Here is a 23913-nt window from a genome sequence, read left to right as displayed (position 1 = left end):
TCATGAGTTCATGCCTTTTCCCATTGACCCCACCTCACCCACCCCTTTTGAGTATCTACTTCCTGGTATTTTGTTGAAGTTTGACTTTTGCCTTTCTAAGGAATTATACACCATTTGAATTCTCCCTTAAATTTACCATGTTTCAGTTACTGTATTTATATATATTTGCATACTGCCCAATGTATTTAACTAAATCTGGCTTCCATACATAAGGGAAAATATGTATCCTTTTGTCTCTTGGGGCCAAATATTTTACAGGTTTTGTCATTTCTTTGCAAATGGTGTATCAGTCCCTAAGCTAACTTCAGGGCATCATTGGATACAAGGAAATGAGGCAACTTCACCTTAATTGTAGCCACAGTTTCGTACTTGGTCATGAAAAACACACCGGAGAATGGAACAACGATTACACTAGAACGATCCCTAGTATGTTTTCATAGCCTAATTCATCTAGCCTTTGTCAATATTGTAGACAAGTGACTTTTAGCCTGCTTCTAAACCATTGTAGTAAGTTAAAAATGTTGTCACTTTAATATAGAATCATTTAAAAATATCTTTGTGTATATGATGCTGTAGTAAACATCTAAAAAATAAGATGAATAGACTCAATATCTATTCTTTATGTCCATTTACTTCCCAGTATATATTCCCCTGAAATAGTCAGGGGAAATCCGTGTTGATCCAAACAACTTATCCTCATGCTTTACTTGATGGTTGAGGAATCCCAGAAGCTAGATAAGTCCTTAGGTTTTGTAGATGTCAAAACTAATATCTGATCAAAGTCATAGTGAAAACTTCACAATCTACATTTAGCACCACAATGTTTAGATGCATGTATTCCTTCCTATAATTTATAAACAAGTTTGTAGACTATGACTTTATGTTTAGGTTTAGTTAAATTCATTCTAAGTACTACTTAGTCTATGGAAAAATATTTTACTTCTTTCTCTTCTTATTCTGAACCTAGAATTTCTACTGAGCCATGTGATTTTTGAGTTAGTCCAATCAGTATAAGAACTAATAAATTTGAGTAGTTTTTATGCTAAATTCTCATTGTTAGTATGAAGGTGTACTGCTGAAAAGTTTTGTGGCATTAAATAATTTGTAATTTTAATACATCAAATATTGAATTCTAAAGGTCATCAAATATTAAAAACTCTCAACAGAGGTACAGCAAGTTAGGTTAAGAAATATAAATGAAAAGTCATCAGTTGCTTTCTAATATCCTTCAGGTGCTTTTTATCCAAATCTTGTAAAGAGACAATTTAAATTTCTGTAAGAGGTTTCCTTTAGAGTGAAGATAACTTATTTCTTTGATTCTCTTTGATGCATATACCAGTTCTTACACCTTAAACACCTTCAATTCAGTCAGGCACTGGTGGCTCATGCCTGTTCAGGAGGCTGAGAACTGCAGGTCACAGTTTGAAGTCAGCCCAGGCAAGAAAGTCTGTGAGACTTTTACCTTCAATCAACCACCAGAAAACCAGAAGTGGAGTTGTTGCCCAACCTAGTAGAGCACTAGTGAAAAATATGGAATTTCCCCATAATGTTGAGAAATATGAAATCTCTCCATAAGTAATAGTAACCAATAGTAACCACACAACACAAACATTTTACTTAAGAAATCCAAAATCTTAAGAGAATAGAAGAATGGCCTTTAGAATAGTGCAAGTAGTTGCAGTTTATACAATGGGCTGAAGAACAGCCAACAGGATGTGCAGTTTGAGTTGGTTCGAGTCAGTGAAACTGTATACCTTATGAACCTGAATAAGAGGGGGAAATTCCAGGAATAAAACAATAAAATATGGCCAGAAACAAGACATGCAGTCAACTGCCTGTTTAACCAAGTGGAAATTCAATAAACCCCTAGCTGAGTCTTACCTAATGTGATTATAATCAATCATTAATCAATCATTACCCTGTAACTATGCTTCTGCTTCTGTAACCTGCTTCAGCCACCCATAAATATCCCCCTCTCCCCAGCCTAGGTGCGCAAGTCTCCTAGGAGACCTTGTTGCCCTCGGACGCCCGGGTTCCCAAATAAACCTCTTGCTGATTGCATCCGACTGTGTGGACTCGCTGTTCCTTGGGAAGGGGGCTCCGTCTGAAAGACGTCCCGCTGAGTCGGGAGTCTAACACTAGCCTTGAGTGAAAAAGCTTAGGAACAGTGCTCAGGCAGGTCCTAGATTCAAGCTTCACTACTGAGAAAAGAAAAGCAAAACCAAAACAACAAAAAACTCTACCTGCCCCCCCCCCAATTCCTGCAATTCATATTAGCTGTATATTTTCCAAACTCAGCTGGCCAATAGCTAATGGTATAGAAAAATGCATCCACCTCTCTCTGAGCAAAACAAGGATTTTGCTATGGATGTGTGAAACCCTTTGCTGAGGAAAATAAAAGTTGATCACTCTCCAGTCGCTTTGGGAGAGTGAAGTGTAGGTCTTATTTGTGTCTTGCGAGACTTGAGGTTTAATTCAAGAGGAGGGAAAGACTTATCCTCACAATGAGAGGATAAAATCCTCTAAAGGTTTTCATCATCTTTCCACCTTCCTTTCTACGAAATGTGTCTTCCTGCTGTTCTTTTGTTTCTTTGCTCCCTACCCCCAGGCTGTCTCATTTGCTGGCAGGTAAATGGGATTTATTACACTTCTATTTTCTGAAACAATTTAAAGACATGATTGTTGTACATCTCCTATGATAGCCAAAACACTCAAAGAACAAAAGAACTAAGGAAGATAAATAAGCAAAGTTGACATTTTCTTTTTCTTTTCTTTTTTTTGGGGGGGGGGGTCATGGGTCATGAACTCTGAGCTCTTCAGCTCAAGGCTACTGCCCTACCCTTGAGTTAAGCCCCACTTCCCATTTTCTATAGGTTAATTGGAGATAAGAGTCTCAGGCGCTTTTGTGTCCTGGCTGGCTTTGAACCTTGATCCTCAGATCTCAACCTCCTGAGTAGCCAGGATTACAGGCATGAGCCACAGCCTCCAATCTGAAATGTCATATGTCAGCCCTAGGAACATAGAGCTTCCAATCTAATAGTCTTTGATGATATCACTCTGTTCTCTAACATGCTTAGTCTTGTTGACTCTTCAGTTTTTTTCTTAGGGACTGCTTTCTTTTTTTTTCTGAGTCAAATGCTTTACAAGCCACTCAGAATTACCTGTTTATTTACAGTTATGAACTATACTCACCCATTATTTTAATTATTCAATTTCTAATTTTTACAGGCTTAAGATGTGAAAGTTTTTGGAATCAGGAGAGTATTTTGTCTACTTAGTGCCTATTTACACTGACTGTTACATTAAGCTTCATAAATAGTTGTTTGATAAATGAGAATCCATGAAGCATCCAGAATTAAATGAAAAATATATTTTTGAAAAGTCTTTTGGGTGCAGTGGCTTTAATAAGCATAAAATAATCATAGAAAAATTTAGATTCAAATATCATTGTTCCAACTTACTGAAAAACATTGCATACATTTGTATGTGTGTTTATTTTACATGTGTTATACAATTTTGTATATAGTTAATGAATTGCTTCAAATTATAGTATTTAAAAGAATATTTATTGATAAGACAGTGTTTGAATTCAGAATTGGAGGATAGGAAGGCTTTATTTGTAGAAAGATTTGGAAAAGCTCATGATATTTCTATATATAACACTGTGTTCCACAGGACTAATATTTTGAAAGGAAAATAGAATGAAGTCAGTATATAAATGGAAAAGATTGAATAAACTAGCTAAAAGTAGTCATTATATGAAAAGGTATTACAAGAATTTTTACTATGAAATGTTACTTGTATACAGAGCAAAAGATATTATTGCCCACACTTCTTAGAAAATAAACTGTATTTAAAAGAGCCACCCTAAGGAAAATTGCATGCAAAGGTTAAGATACTAGTTAGATGTTAGAAGATTATAGTATAAAACCTAGCCTAATACTGCTTAAAACTTTTGGAAAAGGGCTCTCAAATAAACTCTATACTCTAGTGACGCTCCAAGACTACCTGAAACCAGTTTGAAATCAGGCCATGCAGAAAAACCAGGGCACCTCTATTTCCAAAGTAACAAGCAAAAAGTTGGGCTAATAGGGTGACTCTGTAGTAGTAGAGTGTCCACTGAACAAGTCAGCTGAGCAAATGGTGGAGGCCCTGATTTTAAACATTGGTACCTAAAATGTAAGTACAGATATATACTTATTGATAAAATAGTATAAATGTATGAATTTATGTAGACAAATATACATTATTCATAGCTTCTCAATTACTATATTAAATCTAGAACTAAGACCATTTCTCAAGAAGGTGTTTAGTTCTCAGCAATGTTTATTTTGGCTTTAACTCGATTATGAAGCTATTGTTTTGAAAATGTATGAAATAATTTAAAAGAGGCAGTTTTGTAGTTCTCAATATAAGTTAGCTAATTTGAAATGTATATAGAGAATATTATAGTGAAAAGTTCTTCATAATTTTTTCTTTTTTTTTGTCACTTGTGGGGCTTGAACTCTGGGCCTAGGCACTGTCCCTGAGCTCTTCAGCTTCTACCACATTGAGCCACAGCACCACTTCCTCTTCATACTTTTTTCTTTTACTAAAATGGTATTTTGCTTCATCTAAAAGTTATCCAATTTTCTTATGTTTTAGTAGTTAGTGATACTTTTAGTTATAGATGATATTAAGCAGAAGAAAGAGCAAAATTGTTATAGCATTTCATTAACTAATTGTAAACAATATTATTTGCAGTGTTCATCTCCAAGGATATGGAGAAGAGCTGATGGTAAAGTAATTGAGATGGATACACAGTTCACTATCAGAGCTAGAGAACTCCAAAACATTTATAAATGTATCATAATGAAAAATGTCTCTCATGATGAAAGGTTGGATTTACTGTTGACGCTTAAACATACTGTGAAGGTATGATGGCTTTTTCTTAGATTTGGGAAGATTCACTATTTACAAAAAAGATGATGTGAATACCAAAACAACCAAAGTGTTTTTGCAAGCTGATTATATGTCTTTGAGTTGAGTAAATGAATTTCAAGGCAGGCATATATCTTTATCATCTCTATGTCTATGTCAATATCTAATTATAACATCAATGTCTCACAAAGTTGGGTCCCTCAATAAATAAATGATTTTGTTTGGATGATAAGGACCAACATAGAAGCTGAGAACATATGAGAATCTAGACAACTGCAGCTAATGATTGAGATATCATGAAAATATGAAAATAAAATCTGGCTGGGAATGTGGCTTAATGGTAGAGTGTTTGCCTAGCATGTGTGAAGTCCTGGGTTCTCTTTCTCAGTACCACATCAACAGTAAAAGCTAGAAATGGCGCTGTGGCTAGCCTTGAGCAAAAAAAAAAAGCTCAGGGACAGTACCCAGGCTCTTGAGTTCAAGCCCTAGGACTTCTCCTCTCACTTCCTGGGAGCAACCATAACCTGCCTTCCACCACAGTAGTCCTTGTCTGGAGTTGTCTTCCTGGTTTTACCACCTTTGTGTAAATTCATACATCCATAAATAACATGGCTTATTGCTCTTTGGAATTTTATTTAGTGAAATTATAGTGCATGTGTTGTTTTGTGCTTATTTTGCTTAAAATTAGTTCCTTCATTTCCATAAATTAGATGATGTGTCATTGAGGATGAAACTGTAATTTATTTATATAATCCAATAATCATTTCTCATTTTTGGTCTCTTTGAAAAATGATTCTACAGGTACATTTTTCTAAAGCACAAGTATGGAAATTACTAGGTTATAGGATATATATATATAAGTCAATTCTACTCTTAGAGATGGCTAAAGTTTCCAAATGATTTGTACTTTTATCAGCATTGTACTTGCTTGTTTGCTTGGATGCTAATTTTGCAAGCAGTGATTATTTAAATTTTATGTTAAATAGTTTTATGTTTTGTTTAGGAACATGAATGCAAGCTGACCCAGGAAATCCTAGAATTAATTGACAGAGAAGTTGACCTTATGATGAGAGGAGTCAAATCTCAAAACCTTGAAGGACTCAGAAAAAGAATTGCAACACTCTTTTTTCATTATATTAAAACACCTCTGTTTAATCCTGAAGTTGCAAGATATCTTAAGGTACTCAACTGTTTTTTTTTTCTCCTGTGTTTCCTTTATAGAATCTATGGCGCAATATGTTAAACTGGAAGCTTTCAATTTTGCTTTTACACATTACCTGGAATCTATATGGAAGGCCATTTTAGTGGTGAAATATCCTTTGAATGATCACTGTGTTTATAAACTGAGCTTACTTATTAACCTCTTTCATGTCTTTTATCAACCTTGAAATCATTCCAAAGCACAGAACATTCCAATTGCATATCACATTATATTGGGTGCAGTTTGATCTCTCACCTCTCCACATATTATACATAGTCTTTTTTCCACCCTGAATGCTATCCTCAGTTTCATCCAACTTCCACTGTGTGTGTGTGTGTGTGTGTGTGTGTGTGTGTGTGTGTGTGTGTGTGCTTAGTTCTGGGTCTTGAACTCAGGGCCTACACTTGTCCCTTAGCTTTTTGCTCCAGCTCAAGGCTGGTACCATTTGTACCACAATTGCAATTCAACTTTTTAGTAGTTAACAGGAGACAAGAATCTTTCTACTCAGATTGGTTTTGGACCATGCTCCTCATATCTCAGCCTACTGAGTAACTAGAATTATCAGCAATAGACATTGATGCCCAGCCCATTCATTTAAATGGATTTAATTTCATGTTCACTCTTTCATGAATAATGAAGAAGACAGAGCTTTCTATTTATGAGATTTTTACCTTCCATATGTTTTCCCTGTATTACTTACCACAGTCATCTGAAAGACTTCTAAATCTGACTTGTGTTTGAATCAAAGTATCTTTTCTAACTCTAACATATTTAGACTTCAAGGAGTTTTGCTCACTAAAACCAAGGTGACTGCTTTATTGCTTTCTTATTGTGCAAAATTATTTAGAACATGTTTTCTTTTCACTTGGAGGGATATTGCTAAATAATTATAAATTGTGTTTTGTTTTAATAATCATTTTTAGAGTTTTAATTTAAAAAGAACACTGAGCATTGTCAGATATTTGACAACACAAAACCTCAATATTTTTACAAGCCTTTAGACGAAGAAGAATGGCCTAATTTTTATATTATTCCTTTTTTTAAAATAATTTTGTGATTAATAGAAAGGTTACATTATATTCACCAGATTAATTAAAAAAATTTAAGTATATTGTCAGAAGCATATTAAAGTGTAACAAAAATCCAAAAGAAAAGTTGCTTCTTCCATTGTTTCAATTAGTATTTTATCTGTCCAGGCTAATTTCTAGTCATTCTCATAGACTTATTCAGTTCATCCTTACTTGCAGCAATATAAGGGAATTACATATTCTCCATCTTCATATAAGGTCACAATTATACTTTGAGTCTGTCCTCCAAAGGCTCATGCCATTGAAGACTTCATCCCCAGCTGGTGGTGCTAGTGAGAGGCAGAGGATGTTGACTTTCAATGGTTTAAATCCCTTGATAAGTTTAAAGCTGAACCAGTTGTCAGAAGGTGGGGCCTTGTTGGAAGAAGCAGATCACTATTGTGTGTCTTTGAAGAATAAGTTTTGCGCTGACTCCCTCTCTGTCTGGCTCTCCTTCCTGGCTCCCAGAAGGTGAACAGCTTTGTTCCACCATGCACTGTCCACAGTGATTTTCTGTATCATCTCAGACCTAGAGCAATGTTGTCAAGCCACCAGGACAGAATCTTCTCTAACCACAGGCCAAGTTAAATCTTTCCTCCCTTACACGGGCTTTCTAGGCATTGTGCTATAGTGGCCAAAAGTGACTAATAATTCTATCACTTTGTTCACTTTTGGAATTTACTTTTAGTAAATTTCACTCCTTTTGATGAATTTTGACAATTTTTAGCCAAATAATTTAGCAACACAGTCAAAATTAAATATAAAAGCAATAGTCTTCTAAGACCCTAAAATTCCTCTACAATTTCACTTCCCCTGATTTGTAGCAAACACATTTTTTGTTTTGTTTCTGTAGTTTTGTCTATTTTAGAATCTCACATAAACAGAATCCTAACATCTAAGAATTAGATTCTTTTGAGATTAGATTTTTCAATTAGCACACTGAGTTTGGGATTCGCCCTAGCTTTGAGTGTTTTAGTAGTTTATTAGAGTGGAGCAATCTTCTCATTGCATAGACATAGACAACTTTATTTTTACCCTGTAAATGTAAGTCATGGCATGTTTGAATTATTTTGGAGTCTTGGGATTTATGAATAAGGTTGTGATGAAGAGCATTAGCAATTCTAACAAAAGACTAACAAAATTAAGCAAGACTAGCAAGTTTTCTATTATAGAAAGACTAGGAGAAACATAAGATTTATCACCTAATAGGGTCCTGAATATAACTTAAATGTAAATAAATCCTCAAATACCTGAAAAAATATGGTTATGATAAACACTTGATTATGGGTTTGGGGTTAATTGATTAATTAGGCATAAATACCTAGGAATTTCATTATAGAGTCACATGGTAAATGTATAGTTACCCCTAGAAGAGACTTCTAAACTTTGTATATAAATAGTTATACCAGATTACAGTATGTAAAGGAGTTCCAGTTGCTTTCACTTTTGTCAATACTTGGTATTGTCAAGTTTTAATTTAAAAAGGTAGGTAGTAGTATCCTATAATATTTTCATGTATATTTACTTAATAACTAAAAGTATTGAGCCTCATATTTTATACCATATATATATGTCTTTTTTGGTGATGTTTCTTGACATATCTTTGGCCACATGCTCCTTTACTTGCTTAGATTGTTTCCCATTACTATATTTTGAGAATTTTTAATATGTTCTGCATATAAGTTTTTGATTAGAAATGTGGTTTGAAAATATTTCTTAGTTGAAGAGAGAGCAAAGCTCTTTTCAATCCTTAGGGTTCTACACAGCTAACGTCTGCATGACACAGGGTGAGAAAGTAGTGAGTTTATTGGGCTTTTATTTATATTCAGAACTGGCTGAGGAAATGATTAATATAAACCCAGAAATCTAAACAATTTTATAAATGTAAGAACTGAAGCCAGGCGCAGTGACTCCTGCCTGTAATCCTAGCTACTCAGGAAGCTAAGAACTGAGGATCACAGTTCAAAGCCAGCTCAGGCACTAAAGTCTGTGAGCCTCTTCTCCATTTAACCACCAGGAAATGGGAATTGGTGCTTTGGCTCAAGGGGTAGGGTAGTAGCATTGAACTGAAGAGCTCAGGAACAGTGCCCAGGCCTAGAGTTCAAGTCCCATGACCCAAAACAACAACAACAACAAAAAACCAACAAAAAACAAACTGAGTTTGCCTCTTTTTATTTTTATTAGTATATATCCATTATAAAAAAGGGGCTTTATTGTGATATTTCACGTATGCATGTACATACTTCAGCCCCTTCTAATCCTCCTCTCAGTTTTTAAATAAAATTTTAATATACTATCCCATTTTCTTAGTGCATATAAAGTACTTCGATTATATGCTAACTTATTTACTACATACATATAGGAGTTGATGAATCATAAAATAGATTTTTATTATTTTGGCAGAATAAATTGAGTAGTTTGAAATTTAAAGGAAAAACTAGGAATTTTTCAGTTAACAAGTTCTAAAGTATTCTAATATAATTTTCCTGTTTTTTTTAATGTTTTAGGTCCCTCAAGATCCGCTCAAGTTTTACGATAAGATTTACTTTTGCTATAGCTGCCAGTTATATTTGCCTTGTACAGAATTTTCCATATCCTGTACCTCCCAAAGAATCTACCGTTGTCGTCAATGTGTCAGCCTTGAGAATGAGACTCAAAAACGGGAATCGTTTTTGAAGTACAAGTGTATACTTCAAAGGCTCTATGATTCAGAAGTCAATTATGAAGATGACTCTCAAATTGCTTTCCTGATGCAGGTGAGGTCAGTCATGGCAGAAGTTTATCTGTCTTCTAAGGGGCTGCAGGGACAGATGACTTACAATGCTGCTGAACACATTCTGATTTGGAAAGCACCTCCTTTGATTGCCTAATGAGCACAGGGATTTCATTCCTGAGGAGGTGTATGTGGATTTATGTACTGCATTGTGCTCTGCAGACACACTGGTAATTACATCAGATCTTACACACTACAGAAGAAGACAAGACAATAAAAGGAATGTAAGCTTCTGCAAGAACAAATCAGAGTGTTATGAGGAAAAATACTGGGAACCATGCAGTGTGTAAAGGGGCAAGTAAGGCAATTTGCAGGACAGAAAAAGGCTTCCTTGAAGATGTGGCTTCTACTCAAAAGACTGAGGAAGAGTTAATTTGGTAGCCACAGAGCAAAGAGTCACGGGGTTTTGAGGAAATTTGAGTCCTGGTTCTAACTGGTTTTAGGTGAATCTGAGACAGGCATAGATTTAATGATACTTAATGATTGGAAACAGAGAAGTTTTCTATGTTTGACCAGGATTCCTATATCTGGAAAAACAAGGGAGGAAAGTTTTACTTTGGCTCATAGTTTCTGTTCATTTCATGTAAATGGAGTTGCTTTAGCCAGGAAGGACACAGAGGAGGGAGAGAAAAGGGGTGGGGTGAGGGATGGAGAGAGCCAAAGTAGAGTATTCAAATTGGCCTGCATCTAGGCCCTGCTTCCCATTTTCCACCACCTTCAGTACCATAAAATTATGAATGGATTAATTCATCCATGAAATCAGAGCTCCTATCATCCAGTTACTTCTCCAAAGCCCCATTGACTGGCAGCCAAGCCTTGTATACAGAGCCTCTGGGGTTATTTTCTGTCCTATCCAGAGCATTTTGATGCCTTCTTTTTTTTTCTCTTGACTCTTATAAAGAGGTGATGAGATACTCATTCTAATGTATCTTTCACAATCATCTTTGCAGTTCCTTTTGAAGTGTATTCTAGGTGACACTAAATACTAATAGATATTTCAACTCTTCTTTTATTTCCTTTCCTGAACTAATGAGATCTCTCCACAGTTTAAAAAAATATGTAAGTTTGAGGCTGGGAGTTTGGCCTAGTGGTAGAGTACTCACCTAGCATGCACAAAGCCCTGGGTTTAATCCCTCAGTGCCACATACACAGAAATAGCTGGAAGTGGCACTGTGGCTCAAGTGGTAGGGCCCTAGCCCATTGTCCAAGGACAATACCCAGACCCTGAGTTCAAGCCCCAGGACTGGAAAAAAAGTTGTTTGTTATTTTTCCAAGAGAAAAGAGTGGTTTGGTAACTGCTTGAAATGTGTGTGAAAAGTCGTCAGTTGCTAGCCATTTATTGTCTTTTCTATAGCATAAACTCCCAGTATTATTCTGTTTTCCTTCAAGGGAGAGAAAAATGATATGTGCAATGAATAGAGGACACTAATAAACATGATTACCCAAGCTTTTCTAGGACAGTGGGAATGTGGAATTATTTTTCATGCATTGTTAGGGGCTGGTGGGGAGCTGAAAGAGCCACCAATTCTGGTGGCAGGATATAGGACTACCTGGAATTAGATGACATCTTGAATGTGATTGTCATGCAGTGGATTTTCCTGGTATGGTGTTCACAAAGACAGAAAGGACTGTGAATCATGTTAAAAAGGATGAACATCATGTTATCAATAGAATGAAGGATATTGTTGATGGAAGATATAAGAAAGATACTTCTGAAAGAAAAGACACTAAATAACTTAGGTGATTGGTTTTAGACCTTTTTTTTGTGTGGGAAGGGGTCATGGGGCTTGAACTTGGCCTGGGCACTGTCCCTGAGCTCTTCAGCTCAAGGCTACCACTCTACCCTTGAGCCAAGCCTCACTTCCCATTTTCTAGAGGCTAATTGGAGAGAAGAGTCGCAGGTCCTTTTGTGCCTGGGCTGGCTTTGAACCTTGATCCTTAGTTCTCAGCCACCTGAGTAGCTAGGATTACAGGTGTGAGACACCATTCCCAGGTAGAACATATTTTAAATAAAGACTTTTGGGGGGGGGATAGAGTCTTATTTTGTAGCCTCGGATAGCCTTGAACTCATGGTCTTCTTGCCTTTTCCTCCCAAGGCTAAGATTACAAGTATGTGCCAATATATCTGTCCTACAATCTAAATAAAATTATAAATCCAAAAAATCATGCTGAGCCAGGTGTGATGGGCAATAAGCACTGACACTCAGAACATACTGAATTTGAACATGTTGGCATGTAAAGTGAAAATACAAAAGCTAAGATATATTGAAAGTAAATATTTTTCTTAAAAGGGACTTGAATATTTCCCTGGTTATTCTGTAATTCCTACAGATGCCACTTAATACAATAGACAACAGTATTTACCACTGCAACAAGGTCAAACACTACTTAAAGGTAGGCAATTGCTAGAAATGGCCAACCGTATATACCATGTGCAAAAGTGACACATGAACAGAAATATAGTTTGTAGAGTTTTGCAGTTTGATACAGTTTTGAAGTGAGCAGTACAATGGAGACAACATAAAAAACTCTTACATAATTGAACAAGGCACCATTTTGAATACAATTAAAATGTATGGAACATATTTTCCCTGTTTTTCTACATAAAATTTTTGAAATAATGCTTCTTTTATCAGTAATTATGCTTTTGTGAAGCTTGTACCTAACAACTCTAAATTTATATATGTGGATCTCAGGATAAAAGTTCATTCTAAGTGTTGCAGCAATTACAATATAAATTCATTAAAAAGTTTTAGTTATTTAACCTACCCATCTTTCCTTTTTCTCCCCATTACAACAACAAATCCTTTTATTAGAATCAAATAAATCATATCTTTTTTTGGTATGCATTTATTTGCTACTGAAAAAGCACACAAACATATCAAAAATCTCCATTTATTACAGCTCGAACCCTTAAAAATCAGAAAATAAGTCAGCCACCTCTCCCAATCAAAGTTAGGGTTGTTGTGCCTTTAAATGCCCAATGCCAAGTGGCCTTGTCTTGAGGTAAGAAAGGATCTGCCTCAGGGAGAAAACAAAAACAAACAAACAAACTTGTAAGCTCCGGAAGGGGCTAACCTTGTCCAAAAAGAAAGGTACTCATTTTGTCAGTCCTGGGATTTGAACTCAGGGCTTGAGCACTGTCCTTGGGTTTTCTCAAGGCTAGAACTCTACCACTTGAGCCTCAGCACCACTTCTGGCTTTTTCTAAGTATGTAGTACTGAGGATTTGAACCCGGGTCTTCATGCATGCTACGTGAGCACTCTACCACTAGGCCAAACTCCTGCCCCCTCTTTTATCTTTATAACCATAAAAATGTTTATAAAACGCAAGAAAAATAGCTCCCCAACCCCACACCCCAAACACTAGGAAAGGGAATGGCAGTATCCAAGAGTCTCAAAGTTCTTAGCTTATCAAAACAGAATGCTGGACGGCTGGGGGGGGGGGGGCTCCTCAGAGCAGGAGGTAGCTGTCTTGGGGGCCCTTGTCACCCCCGAGCTGGGGTCATCAGAAGGGTCTTCATTGTTAGCCTGACGGTAGTTGCAGTGGCGGCAGGGCCCTTCCGAGATGGGGGGAAGGTTTCCAGTAGGCCAGTTTGCCTCAGGGTGACATTCTGGCTCGGGGCCAGCCTGTCCGGCCTGGCCAGGCCTGAATTCTGCAGCTGGCTGTTGAGGACAAAACTCCGTGAGAGGACGGTGGAGTCGGTGCACCTCTGATCCGTAGGCAGATATATTTCCAGGGGCCATCTGAGGGGATGCCTTGTCTGCGGATTCCGGAAGTGCTTCTGTGGGGTCCTCCAGCAGCCCTTGTATCTGCGAGTATCTATTCCTGAGGACGGATCTCAAGTGTGCCAGCTTTCTCTTCTGCTCCAGGATCACTAGGTGGAGACCAACCTTGGGCCCAGCGGGCCGCTCTCACCTTAGGCTGGGCCCCAGGGCCGGAGCTTCACCCCAGGATCAGGGGGGGTGATACCGAGTTCAAGGTCAACCGCTGAAGGTCGGCTGCTAAAGACTCAGAGGATTCAGGTCCATCGAGAGCCTCCTCTTCCTCGATCAGGGCGGCCGCGGGGCTGAGCCTGCAGTGGAAGCCGCGGTTCTCAGGGTCCATGGCGGCGGCGATGGCGTCGGCCTCATTTTTTAAAATAAATCTCTCTCAGCTGTCTATTGCAGTGTGGCAGTCAAACCCCTGGTAAAGGATTTTCCTGTGATAGTGAATAAGGAATTTTTCAAAAGTTCTTAATACCATGTACTGTATTAAGAGAATAAATGATAAGGTAGTGTCAAAGCTATGTAGTTATACAAGTAGCATTCAACATATAATTTATTTGAGGTTAAAGATGGATTCATGACTTGAGAATAATTATATAGATTAGGCAGAATGAACATAGGTGTGATAAAAAAGGACTATGTGCTACTAAAGTCTAGCAAATTATGTGCACCTTTAAAATGTAAACCATGTGGTTTGTTTGCTCAAGCAGTATAATCATTACAGTGTGAATTTAGAAGAAAACAAAAATTTATTTGTGGAACTCATATTGACATACAGCTCAGTGATATCCGGTACCTGATAGAGAACATCTGGGCATCCCAGTCGATCCTCAGTGCGTGCAAGGACATTGATGACTTGGTCATGGTCAGATGGGATACGTCCATAGAGTGGGCCCCCTGGAACTGCATTCTCCTCACCAAAGAGGAAGGTGAAGCTCATCTCAAGGTAAAGAACATCGAAAAGGTGAGTCATTGGACTTGTATTTGGGAGGTTACTTTTGTCATTGGAATTGGAGGACACCTGATGGACACATTCCACAAATAATTTAAGTATTTTTGTGAGATTACAAATAGGATGTGTGGATTCATACTAACAACACGTGGGAATGGTATATATTGTAGAGATTAGAATGAGGGGGGAGCAGAGAAATAAGAGATCTGAATGTGTAAATACTCCCACATCATACCATTCCTTCTAGTAATTTGAAGTACATTAATTCCCCAGTAAGGTCTATGAAGGCAAGGATTTCATACTAATGTTGCTCCCAAGTTAGGAGTTTAGTATGGATTTGTTGAATAAATACATGAATATATTGCCATCATAGGTATTAAAGAACCCAGAGTACCTCTGTGCTGATGACTCATTAGGAAGTTTGCCTGAAAGCATACTGTCATCATATAGATATAGTGTCCAATTAACTAGAACTAGAAGAAATCATTGCAAAACTAAATAATCTGTAATTCTAGCAATTTACAAAATGTACTCTGTAAACCATGTTAATGAACAAAAATGAGAGGCCCTAGAAGAGTTCCTAACAGAGCTCCATTTACATGAAGCAAGCACAGGATCTTCTGTTGACTAAATCACCTTTCATTTTATGCAAGATGTCAACTAAAAATATATATGTAATATATATATATATAAATATGAAATGGGGCAGTCAGTTTGAATGGTATTATTCCCTGCCAGTTTTTCTTGAGAGAATGGTGGGAAAATGGGGTAAAGGACATAAACTAATTACATTTTTACCTTTTTTTCTTTGTTCAGAGTTTTAAGGAGCTAGCCTAGGAAAAATTCTGCTCTGGGAATTAACAGAAAGGAGTGGAAGAAATTGAATCTATGATAAATGTTATGTTTAGTAAACTAAGCTGACTTGTAATTACGTAATTACAGGAAGCATAGCCAATCCCAGCAATATCATTTCATCTAGGCCCCATAATGAAACTGAGTTCATTCCCAAAGCTGACATTTCAGAGCCTCTTCAATTAATCCACACAACTCCCTTTGTATATTTAATCAATTTACTGCATTTTCAAATTAAATGTTCTATTCACATACATTTCTAATTTTAGGATGTCAATTGGTTTTAATTTACAGAAATGGAGCAAAAGATCTCAATGAAATAAGCTGAATTTTTTTTATGATTTTTCAGTTTGTGTAATCATTTAAGTATTAATATTCAGTCTAGTTAAAGAATAGCTTCTATTTTGCAGAAAGTTAAAATGAATTTGCTTAATGCCTAGAGATATTTACTTTCTCAGTATATTAAAGATATTTGAAATTTAAAGTAACTTTAAAAATATTTAATGTTAGTATAGAGGTGATATACAGAGGGATCACAATTACGTGAATCAGGTAATGAGTAAATCTTTCATACAGTGTCATCTGTTCCCTCATTCCCTCCCCTTCACACTCTCTCATCTCTTCCCACAAGTTATATAGTTCACTTTTATTGTTGTCCAGTGCCCTCCACTTTATAGCAATTGTTGACTCCTTGTGAACTTATAAGATATAGGGAAAAATGCCTCCTTGAACTCCAAGTGAAACAGATTGTGCTCATATTGGCTAAAATAGGAACAAATGTACAGAAAAGAAATAATGATGTCTCATAATAGAAAAGTTTTGCCAATCAAAAAGAAAGCTATTTCAAGTTTTCTAAGTTATTATTTGGCATGAAGCAGCCTAGGTAGTAACTGTGAATATAAAAGCACTTAAATTTTGTTTTTAACTGAAATAAAGACAGTATATTTTGCTATAAAATATGAATGGAATAAAATTTTGAAATAGAACGTAGGTTTTTTTTTTGATGTTTATCCCTAATGTCCACATGTTGGGAATAACTAATTTTATTTTGTGAAAGTTATTGAAATCCTTTTGGGAATTTCTATCTTACCTCTCATTCATATCTATCTATTTTTCACTTATCATCTATCATCTACATCATCGACATCTCTCTCTATATATAATATATTATATATGTGTGCATGTGTAGCATTTATTTTATATAGAATTTTATATAAAATTATCTGCAGTTGGTTTGCTTATTTAACAATAGTGGATATCTTTCTACATTTTATTATTGTTTTAAGATTTATTACAGTTATTTCATGTATTTCATAGAATGTTTGACTCATCTTTAGTAGTTATTGGCTTTATGAGTTTTTCCAAGTAAACATTATAAAGTTCTATGCATGTATAGATGAATATAGTATGACAGAAATATTATTTTTCCTTGAATAAAATATGGACTAAGAAATAGGGAAAAAAAAGATTAGTGCAAACTATTTGAGTATGTTACATTTGTCTAAAAAGAGAAATCATTAAAACAATTACTTGTGTAAGACATAAAACCCACTGTTGGTTTTTAGACTTTTTTTTTTATAATTTTTTTTTTGCCAGTCCTGGGCTTGAGCTCAGGGCCTGAGCACTGTCCTTGGACTTTCTCAAGGCTAAAACTCTACCACCTGAGCCTCAGCACCATTTCCAGCTTTTTTTCTATGTATGTGGTACCGAGGAATTGAACCCAGGTTTTAGTGCATGCTAGGCAAGCACTCTACCACTAGGCCAAACTCCCAGCCCCCACTGTTGGTTTTTAAGCTTTAGATTTTTCTTTTTTTTCTTTCTTTCTTTTTTGTGGTTGTGGGGCCTGGACTCAGGGCCTGGGTGCTGCCCCTGAGCTCTTCAGCTCAAGGCTATAGCCCTACCCCTTGAGCCACAGCACTAGTTCCAGTTTTCTAGTGGTTAATTGGAGATAAGAATCTCACGGGCTTTAGTGCCAGGGCTGACTTTGAACTGTGATCCTCAGATGTCAGCCTCCTGAGTAACTAGGATTACAGGCATGCGCCACGATGTCCAGCTATCCTTAGATCTTTCTTTCTAGAATGTCTTTGTGAGAAAGTCTTTAGTAGACAAATGTTTTTCAGAAAATAAATTTAGGAAGAAATCAGGTAGTATTTGTGATTTGATAGACAAGAAATCTCACTAAGAATAATAAAGAGAGTAGACGGTATTGATTCAGTCAAAATTTACTTCTGGATGTTGTTTGTGACTACTATGCAAAGGAGTTGGAGGGAAATCAAAATGGAGTAAATTAATTCCTCATTATTTCAGCTGCATTCGAGCTCTGCTATACTAACAAGGCGCAAATTATAAAGATAGTAATGATGTGGGTTTAATTTCCTTATGTAATAAGAAGCTCCACGATTGGGCAGCCTGGACCTTGTATGGTGTCTCCACTATGTTCTTGGGAATATAGGCCCTCTAAGGTCTTTATGTGGTGATTTTTATCCTCTGCCTTTCATCCTTGTACTTTCCAGCTCTTTGTGGAAAGATTGTAGCTTTATCTTTTACATTATGGTTAGTTCCCAGGGTTGGGTAAAGACGAAAGATGCTTGTGGTATGTGAAGCCTTCTTTGAAAATTTTTTTTAATTGATGGGACTAATGGAGTTGGGAGAGATGGGAGAGAATATGAAAGGGGTCACATTAATAAAGATGCATTGTATTCATAAACTGACATGCTGAGTTGAACTCCCTTGTACATTAAGACAACAACCAATAAAAGCTTTATTACAAGCTTTTTACAGATACCCAAAGGTGTGTATGCATTTGTAACTCATTATATTGTCTTTACTTACAGTAAAGTATAGAAAGAAAATTGGTAATATCGTATCAGATATACATCAAGTCGAAGTTGAAGTGAAGGAGTCTGAGAAGATGAGTATTAGATTGCCACTCAGCAGTGGCTTAGACTTAGAGAGCACAGAGGTAACCTCTGAAAAAGCTCCTAGGAGGAACCCTCACAGCAAAAAAGCTCTGAAAGACAATATTCCAGATTTACGCTGTAGTGCATGAACTGATAAGCAAAGAAAAAATCTGACATTTAATACACTTTGATATTCTTTCTTTCCTTTTTGCAGGAGTATGAAAATTTCTTTCTCCACAAGATCAAACACAAACATATCCTGGCTAAGAACTACTTTTCTCAGGTTCCACTGCTTGCTTCATTTATTGTTAATCATGATGAATTAGAAGATGTCAGAAGTAAATACCGTGTAGACACAACACCTAAAACGATCGAACCCAAGGAGACTTACAGTTAGAAGATCCAGGAATATTTATTTTATGACAAATGTTTGTCCACTCTTGATAAAGTTATACAGAGGCCATACACTATGAAAATGGAACTTAATCTTTTTATTGACTTTACCATTATTTTTGTTTTTCATAGTTATTACACGTTTAATGACAAGAGAATATTCCTACACAAATGCTTCCTTATTAATAAGTGTTAATTTAAACTACATTTGTGTTTCTGGAATTAATAGGTTAAAACAAAGTAAACATTATTTTTAATATATTTTCCCAATACATTTTCCACCTTCCCCTCCCATTACATTTTAAAATACTTTTAAGGTGATTTATAGTGAAAACTCAGAAACCAAGAAACTAGACATAACCTTCAATGTGATGTGCTTAAAATAAAATATAATTCTGAGAGTGCTTATCATATGATTGGGAGAAAGTATAGAATTCTTGAAAAGCCTTACACAAAGGATAGGACTGTCTTCATCTTAATATTGAGATTTGAATCTTGGCCTTATATTGTCAGCTTTTACCTTCCATTCCTCTCAAATCCCAGAAAAACACCTGAAACCATAAATAATCCACATTCACATTAGGAAACAAGGAAAACCGGAACTACTGTGTTAGGGGGAAAATAAAATCCTCCTGTGGAGAAATGTTGAAACTATAAGAAGAATGAACTTGAAGAAATCAACTGTAACAATGGCTTTTTGTCCAATAAACTAAAGGAATAATCTTGGCTGCATATCTGTGAGGGATATGTAATACAGTACATCAGTCATCTTAACAGAAAACTAAGGGGGTTGGCACCAGTGGCTCATGCCTGCCTGAAATTCTAGCTACTCAGTGGCTGAGGCTGGAGGATTGAGTTTCAGAGCCAGCTTGGTTTGGAAAATCTGTAAGACTTTTATCTCCAGTTGACTGTCAAAGACCAGAAGCGGCACTGTAACTCAAATGGTAGAGCATTAATCTTTGAGCGGAAAAGCTCAGGGACAGTGCCCAGGCCCTGAGTCCACGTAAACATGCACACACACGCACACACACACCAGAAAACCAAGGCCCCCCCCCCCAAAAAAAAAAAACCAAGAAAAGCAATGGCCTGCTCAGAATAACATTAAGATGTATTTATTTACAAATGAACCTATTAGAAGATGTAGGCATAGTACAGAAATCCAAGACCAGTATAGGTACGGTTTATATACCCCTAGATCACATTAATTTGGTCAGGGAGAAGAATGGGAAACCATAGAAAAGGAAATAACTAGGGTCTACCACCATCTGTCATGGGAAGAACCACCACAAGGGAATCTTATGCACTAAAGAAATAAAAATCTGATTCCACACATCTCCTTTCATCAGCTCTGTGGAGTGGGTTAACAAACTCTGAAAGGAAAACAGATGGAGAAGACATAATTCATAGGGCTTCATTGCAGGAAGCCAGAAGCAGGTAGAGTATGGATGAGCTCTGGAGATCTACATAGAAAGTACCTGGATCGCCAAAGAACTAAGCAGGAAGATCTACAATTCAAATAGCACTATTTCCTTTACATACGATGATCGCAAAAACACATTACTTTTTCTTCTAATTTTAATCAGTGATTGATGAGACCATTCTCTTAAATTTAAGAATCAGGCATTTCAGTCCAAATATTCTGTAGAAATATTTGACATCAACATTTTAGCAATGCATTTTCTAGAATGTCTGCTATTTTTCTGTACTTAACAAAAGCATAGCATTTGCTCATTATTCTTAAGGAATTAAGTGTCTGGAAGAATGAGGTCTAGTGCTTTAATCTTATAGACAGTCCAGACATTCTGGAAACTTTTTTTATTTGTGGGTCATGGGACTTGAACTCTGGGCTTGGGCGCTGTCCTTAAGCTCTTCAGCTCAAGGCTACTGCTCTACCCCTTGAGCCACAGTGCCACTTCTGGCTTTCTGGTGGTTAATTGGAGATAAGAGTCTCACAGACTTTAGTGCCCAGGCTGGCTTTGAATGGCATCTCTCAGATTTCAGCCTCCTGAGTAGCTAGGATTACAGGTGTGAGCCATCGTACTTGGACCACTGTAAACTGTAAACAACAAAATTACAGGTGAGACTCGGGCCATTCTGATACTGGTGAAGTGGCAGCAACTTGACAAAGACACATGCAAGTTTATACTTAACTGTGAATATTCAGATTTTTTGAAAGGTATGGGGAATTTGAGATTTCTGAGGAAGAAAGGTTAAGAAGATAGTGACAAATGGAGAGATCAAATCATTTGAAGGATAATAAGAATTCCTCTATTGACTCACAAGTGAAGCATAGACTATGGAGTCTACGCAATGGAAGACTTGTAGAATAAAACTGAGAAGAGTGAATAAGAAAGTAGAGGCAGGAAAGATAGATAAAGGGTGGGACATTTATGCTCCTAGGTTCTTCCATCTGTTTCTTGGTCTATTGACAGTGGCCGTATTCCTACACCTAAGATCATAGCTCTGCCTAAGTAGTCATTTTCCTGCATTACAGCTCTCCTTGAATTCTGAGAATTATTCCTTACCTCTTCAGCTATAGCTTAAGAGTGAACATTTCTGTTTTTATAGAAAAAAATAAGGCTTTTGAAGTGCTTTAGTTTTTCTCACTGATTATCATACATAGTGCCCTGTATTCTGTCAACAACTCTTTTAGTAAATTCTTGTCAACTTTATAATATTCAGCATGTGGTAGCATCACATTACCCCAGCTATCTCCAGCAGTGGCACAGTATGAGGTGTGCAGATGGAGAGGAAAGCACAAGCACAGTGATTGAAGCAATTAGTCTCTGCGTTAGCCATCTTCCCACTGTGGTGACAAAATAGCTGAGAAAAACAACTTAGTGAAATAACAACTTTAGGCTTATGGCTTCTTAGGTTTTACTTAGTATGTGGTTACCTGGGCCTGTGGTGAAGTATATCTTCACTGACCTACTCTCCCTGACATGGAGTATAACTTCCTAGTTTCTCCTACCTTCCAATAATGCCATCAACTTGTCAATCCACTAGTGGATTGACTGACATACTCATGAGGTTATAGTCCACATGAGCCAATCATCCCGAATGTCCATCACTTGGCAAGCAAGCCTTTCCCCATGAGATTTCAGAGAGCATCTTAGATTCAAACTGTAATGATTACTGAAATGATAAGGATGATGGCATAGGTTGGGTGTTTCTTTGACTTAGGGTTCACAAAAAAGGGTAAGCCTTGAGTTCAAACCCCAATACTGGCAAAGAATACTAATAATGATAATGTTCAGAAGACCTTTATGACCACTGTAGAGAAATTCCTTCTCTCCAGTATTTTCAGGATAGATGTGGTTGAGGATTAATTGAGGGAACTGATTGTAATGTTTGTAAATTGGTATTCACTAAGTGTGCATTTCTGTTAGGTATCATGGATTAGAACGCAGGTGAGGAGGTATGGTCTGGGATAAATGAGTCTGTACACTGGAAGTGTTGTAGGATCTGTAATATACCAGTCATTTTGGAGATGACTATGAAAGATGAGACAGGCAGGGGGAGAGAGTGAGAGAGCGAGAGAGCGAGGGGAGAAGGGGGGTGGGAGGGAGAGAAGAGCTTTGGGAAGTTTATCTGGTTATCTTTGTTTTTATACAATGGAGAGATGTAGGAGGGATATGATTTTATGAAATATGCTTTGAATACAAGAGTAAACAAACCTATGAAACACAGAGGATCTTGAAAACTCCATACAACTGTAATAAACAGAAGGATAGTGATGAAATAAAGAACATAAACATGTGAGAAGTCATATTAACAGAGAGATGTACTTCTAAGTAGAAATGTAAACGATTTGTGGTTGTACATAATTCAATGTACATGAAATACCAAAGCCCAGTAGATTATTTTTTGTAGTTGGGAAAGTCCAGATTTCTAACTGGTGCAAAACTTTTATGTTCTATTCATATCTCATATTCATATTCACCCCAAGTCACTTGAGATACCAACAATTAAACATTACTGAATTCAGTTTTGATATGTGCTTAATTTGTTTTGACACGATATAAAAATGTCAGCTCTCTACAATCTGAGAGCACTCACTCTTAGCATGCATATGTTGTTATTGTATGTGGGAGTGAAGACATTCAAATTCAGTTTGTGTTTCACAAACGTCCTGCAACAGCTGGCCACAAGATGCTCTGAGCGGCAGGCGTTGACTCTGTCATTATCACAAACTGTTCATGTTTGGAAGGTTCGTGGTTGACTCTGAGTTTTCCTTCACTGATTGTATAAATGCATAACATTTATGAAAAGAATTCCTTCTGAATCATTGAGACTGAAAACTGAGTATAGGTATATTTTTAAAATTGGCATTTATTGAAAACATTCTTCTCTTTTTATTTGTATCATGCATATATATATATATATATATATAAGAAATGGTTTTAGAAATCAACAGTGAATTGCATTTAAATTGATAAAAGGATATCAGAATTCTCACCAAATCAAAATCATCTAATATATTATTTCCTTGACTAAATTCATTTTTCATGCCTCTCTTTGAAATAGTCTTGTGATTTTATATATAGACACATATATCTATATATTACTCTTTTGTAAAGTGTGGTAGATTACAGTTTTACAGTTCAAAATGATATTCCATCATGCCTATTAGCAAATGACCTATTTCCCTGACAGGCAGCTCTTGGGATCTAGTAAAGCAATATGGAGAATTACATCTAATTGAGTGCTAACTGGAATAGCACTTGGGTTTCCCAGGAACTCTGACTTATAAAATTTTATGAGAATAAGGTAATCTATTAAAGACAAATTTTTTTCAACTAGCTATGGATAGCTGTCTGCCTGTGGAAAAAATACAAATTAGAACCTGTTCATTTAGGAAAATAATTAACCATTTGTGATCTCTAAAGAATAACTGTCAGCTCCCAATTCTGATTCAGTGTAAATACTAATATGTTCTTAAAGAAGTTTCTCCCTTGCTCACAATGACCTTCTAAGCTAATGAGTTCAACTCTGAAGGGCTGCAAATTGTTGACTGGACAGCTTATATACCTCAGTTGTTAACGAGGCTACTGTCAGCTTGATCTTCAGGTGATAGAACAACCAGCA

General features: G+C 36.5%; 1 protein-coding gene across 1 annotated transcript in view; it reads left to right on the top strand.

Annotated features, from left to right (window-relative positions):
- The window catches only part of Iqub (IQ motif and ubiquitin domain containing), a 52482-nt gene extending 32937 nt beyond the window's left edge, over positions 1-19545 (top strand). The window contains exons 11-15 of the mRNA XM_090332237.1: positions 4744-4914; positions 5924-6100; positions 9696-9944; positions 14507-14692; positions 18647-19545. Of these exons, the coding sequence (XP_090188363.1) occupies positions 4744-4914; positions 5924-6100; positions 9696-9944; positions 14507-14692; positions 18647-18829 (966 nt within the window). The 3' untranslated portion in view covers positions 18830-19545. The remainder of the gene's footprint in view (positions 1-4743; positions 4915-5923; positions 6101-9695; positions 9945-14506; positions 14693-18646) is intronic.
- The last annotated feature ends 4368 nt before the right edge of the window (positions 19546-23913 follow it).

The sequence above is a fragment of the Megascapheus bottae genome, chromosome 5 (genome assembly GCF_031878675.1).
Source record: "Megascapheus bottae isolate mThoBot1 chromosome 5, mThoBot2.hap1, whole genome shotgun sequence".
Lineage (NCBI taxonomy): Eukaryota > Metazoa > Chordata > Mammalia > Rodentia > Geomyidae > Megascapheus > Megascapheus bottae.
The sequence above is the reverse complement of the archived record's forward strand: the minus strand, read 5'-3'. Positions and strand labels throughout refer to the sequence as shown.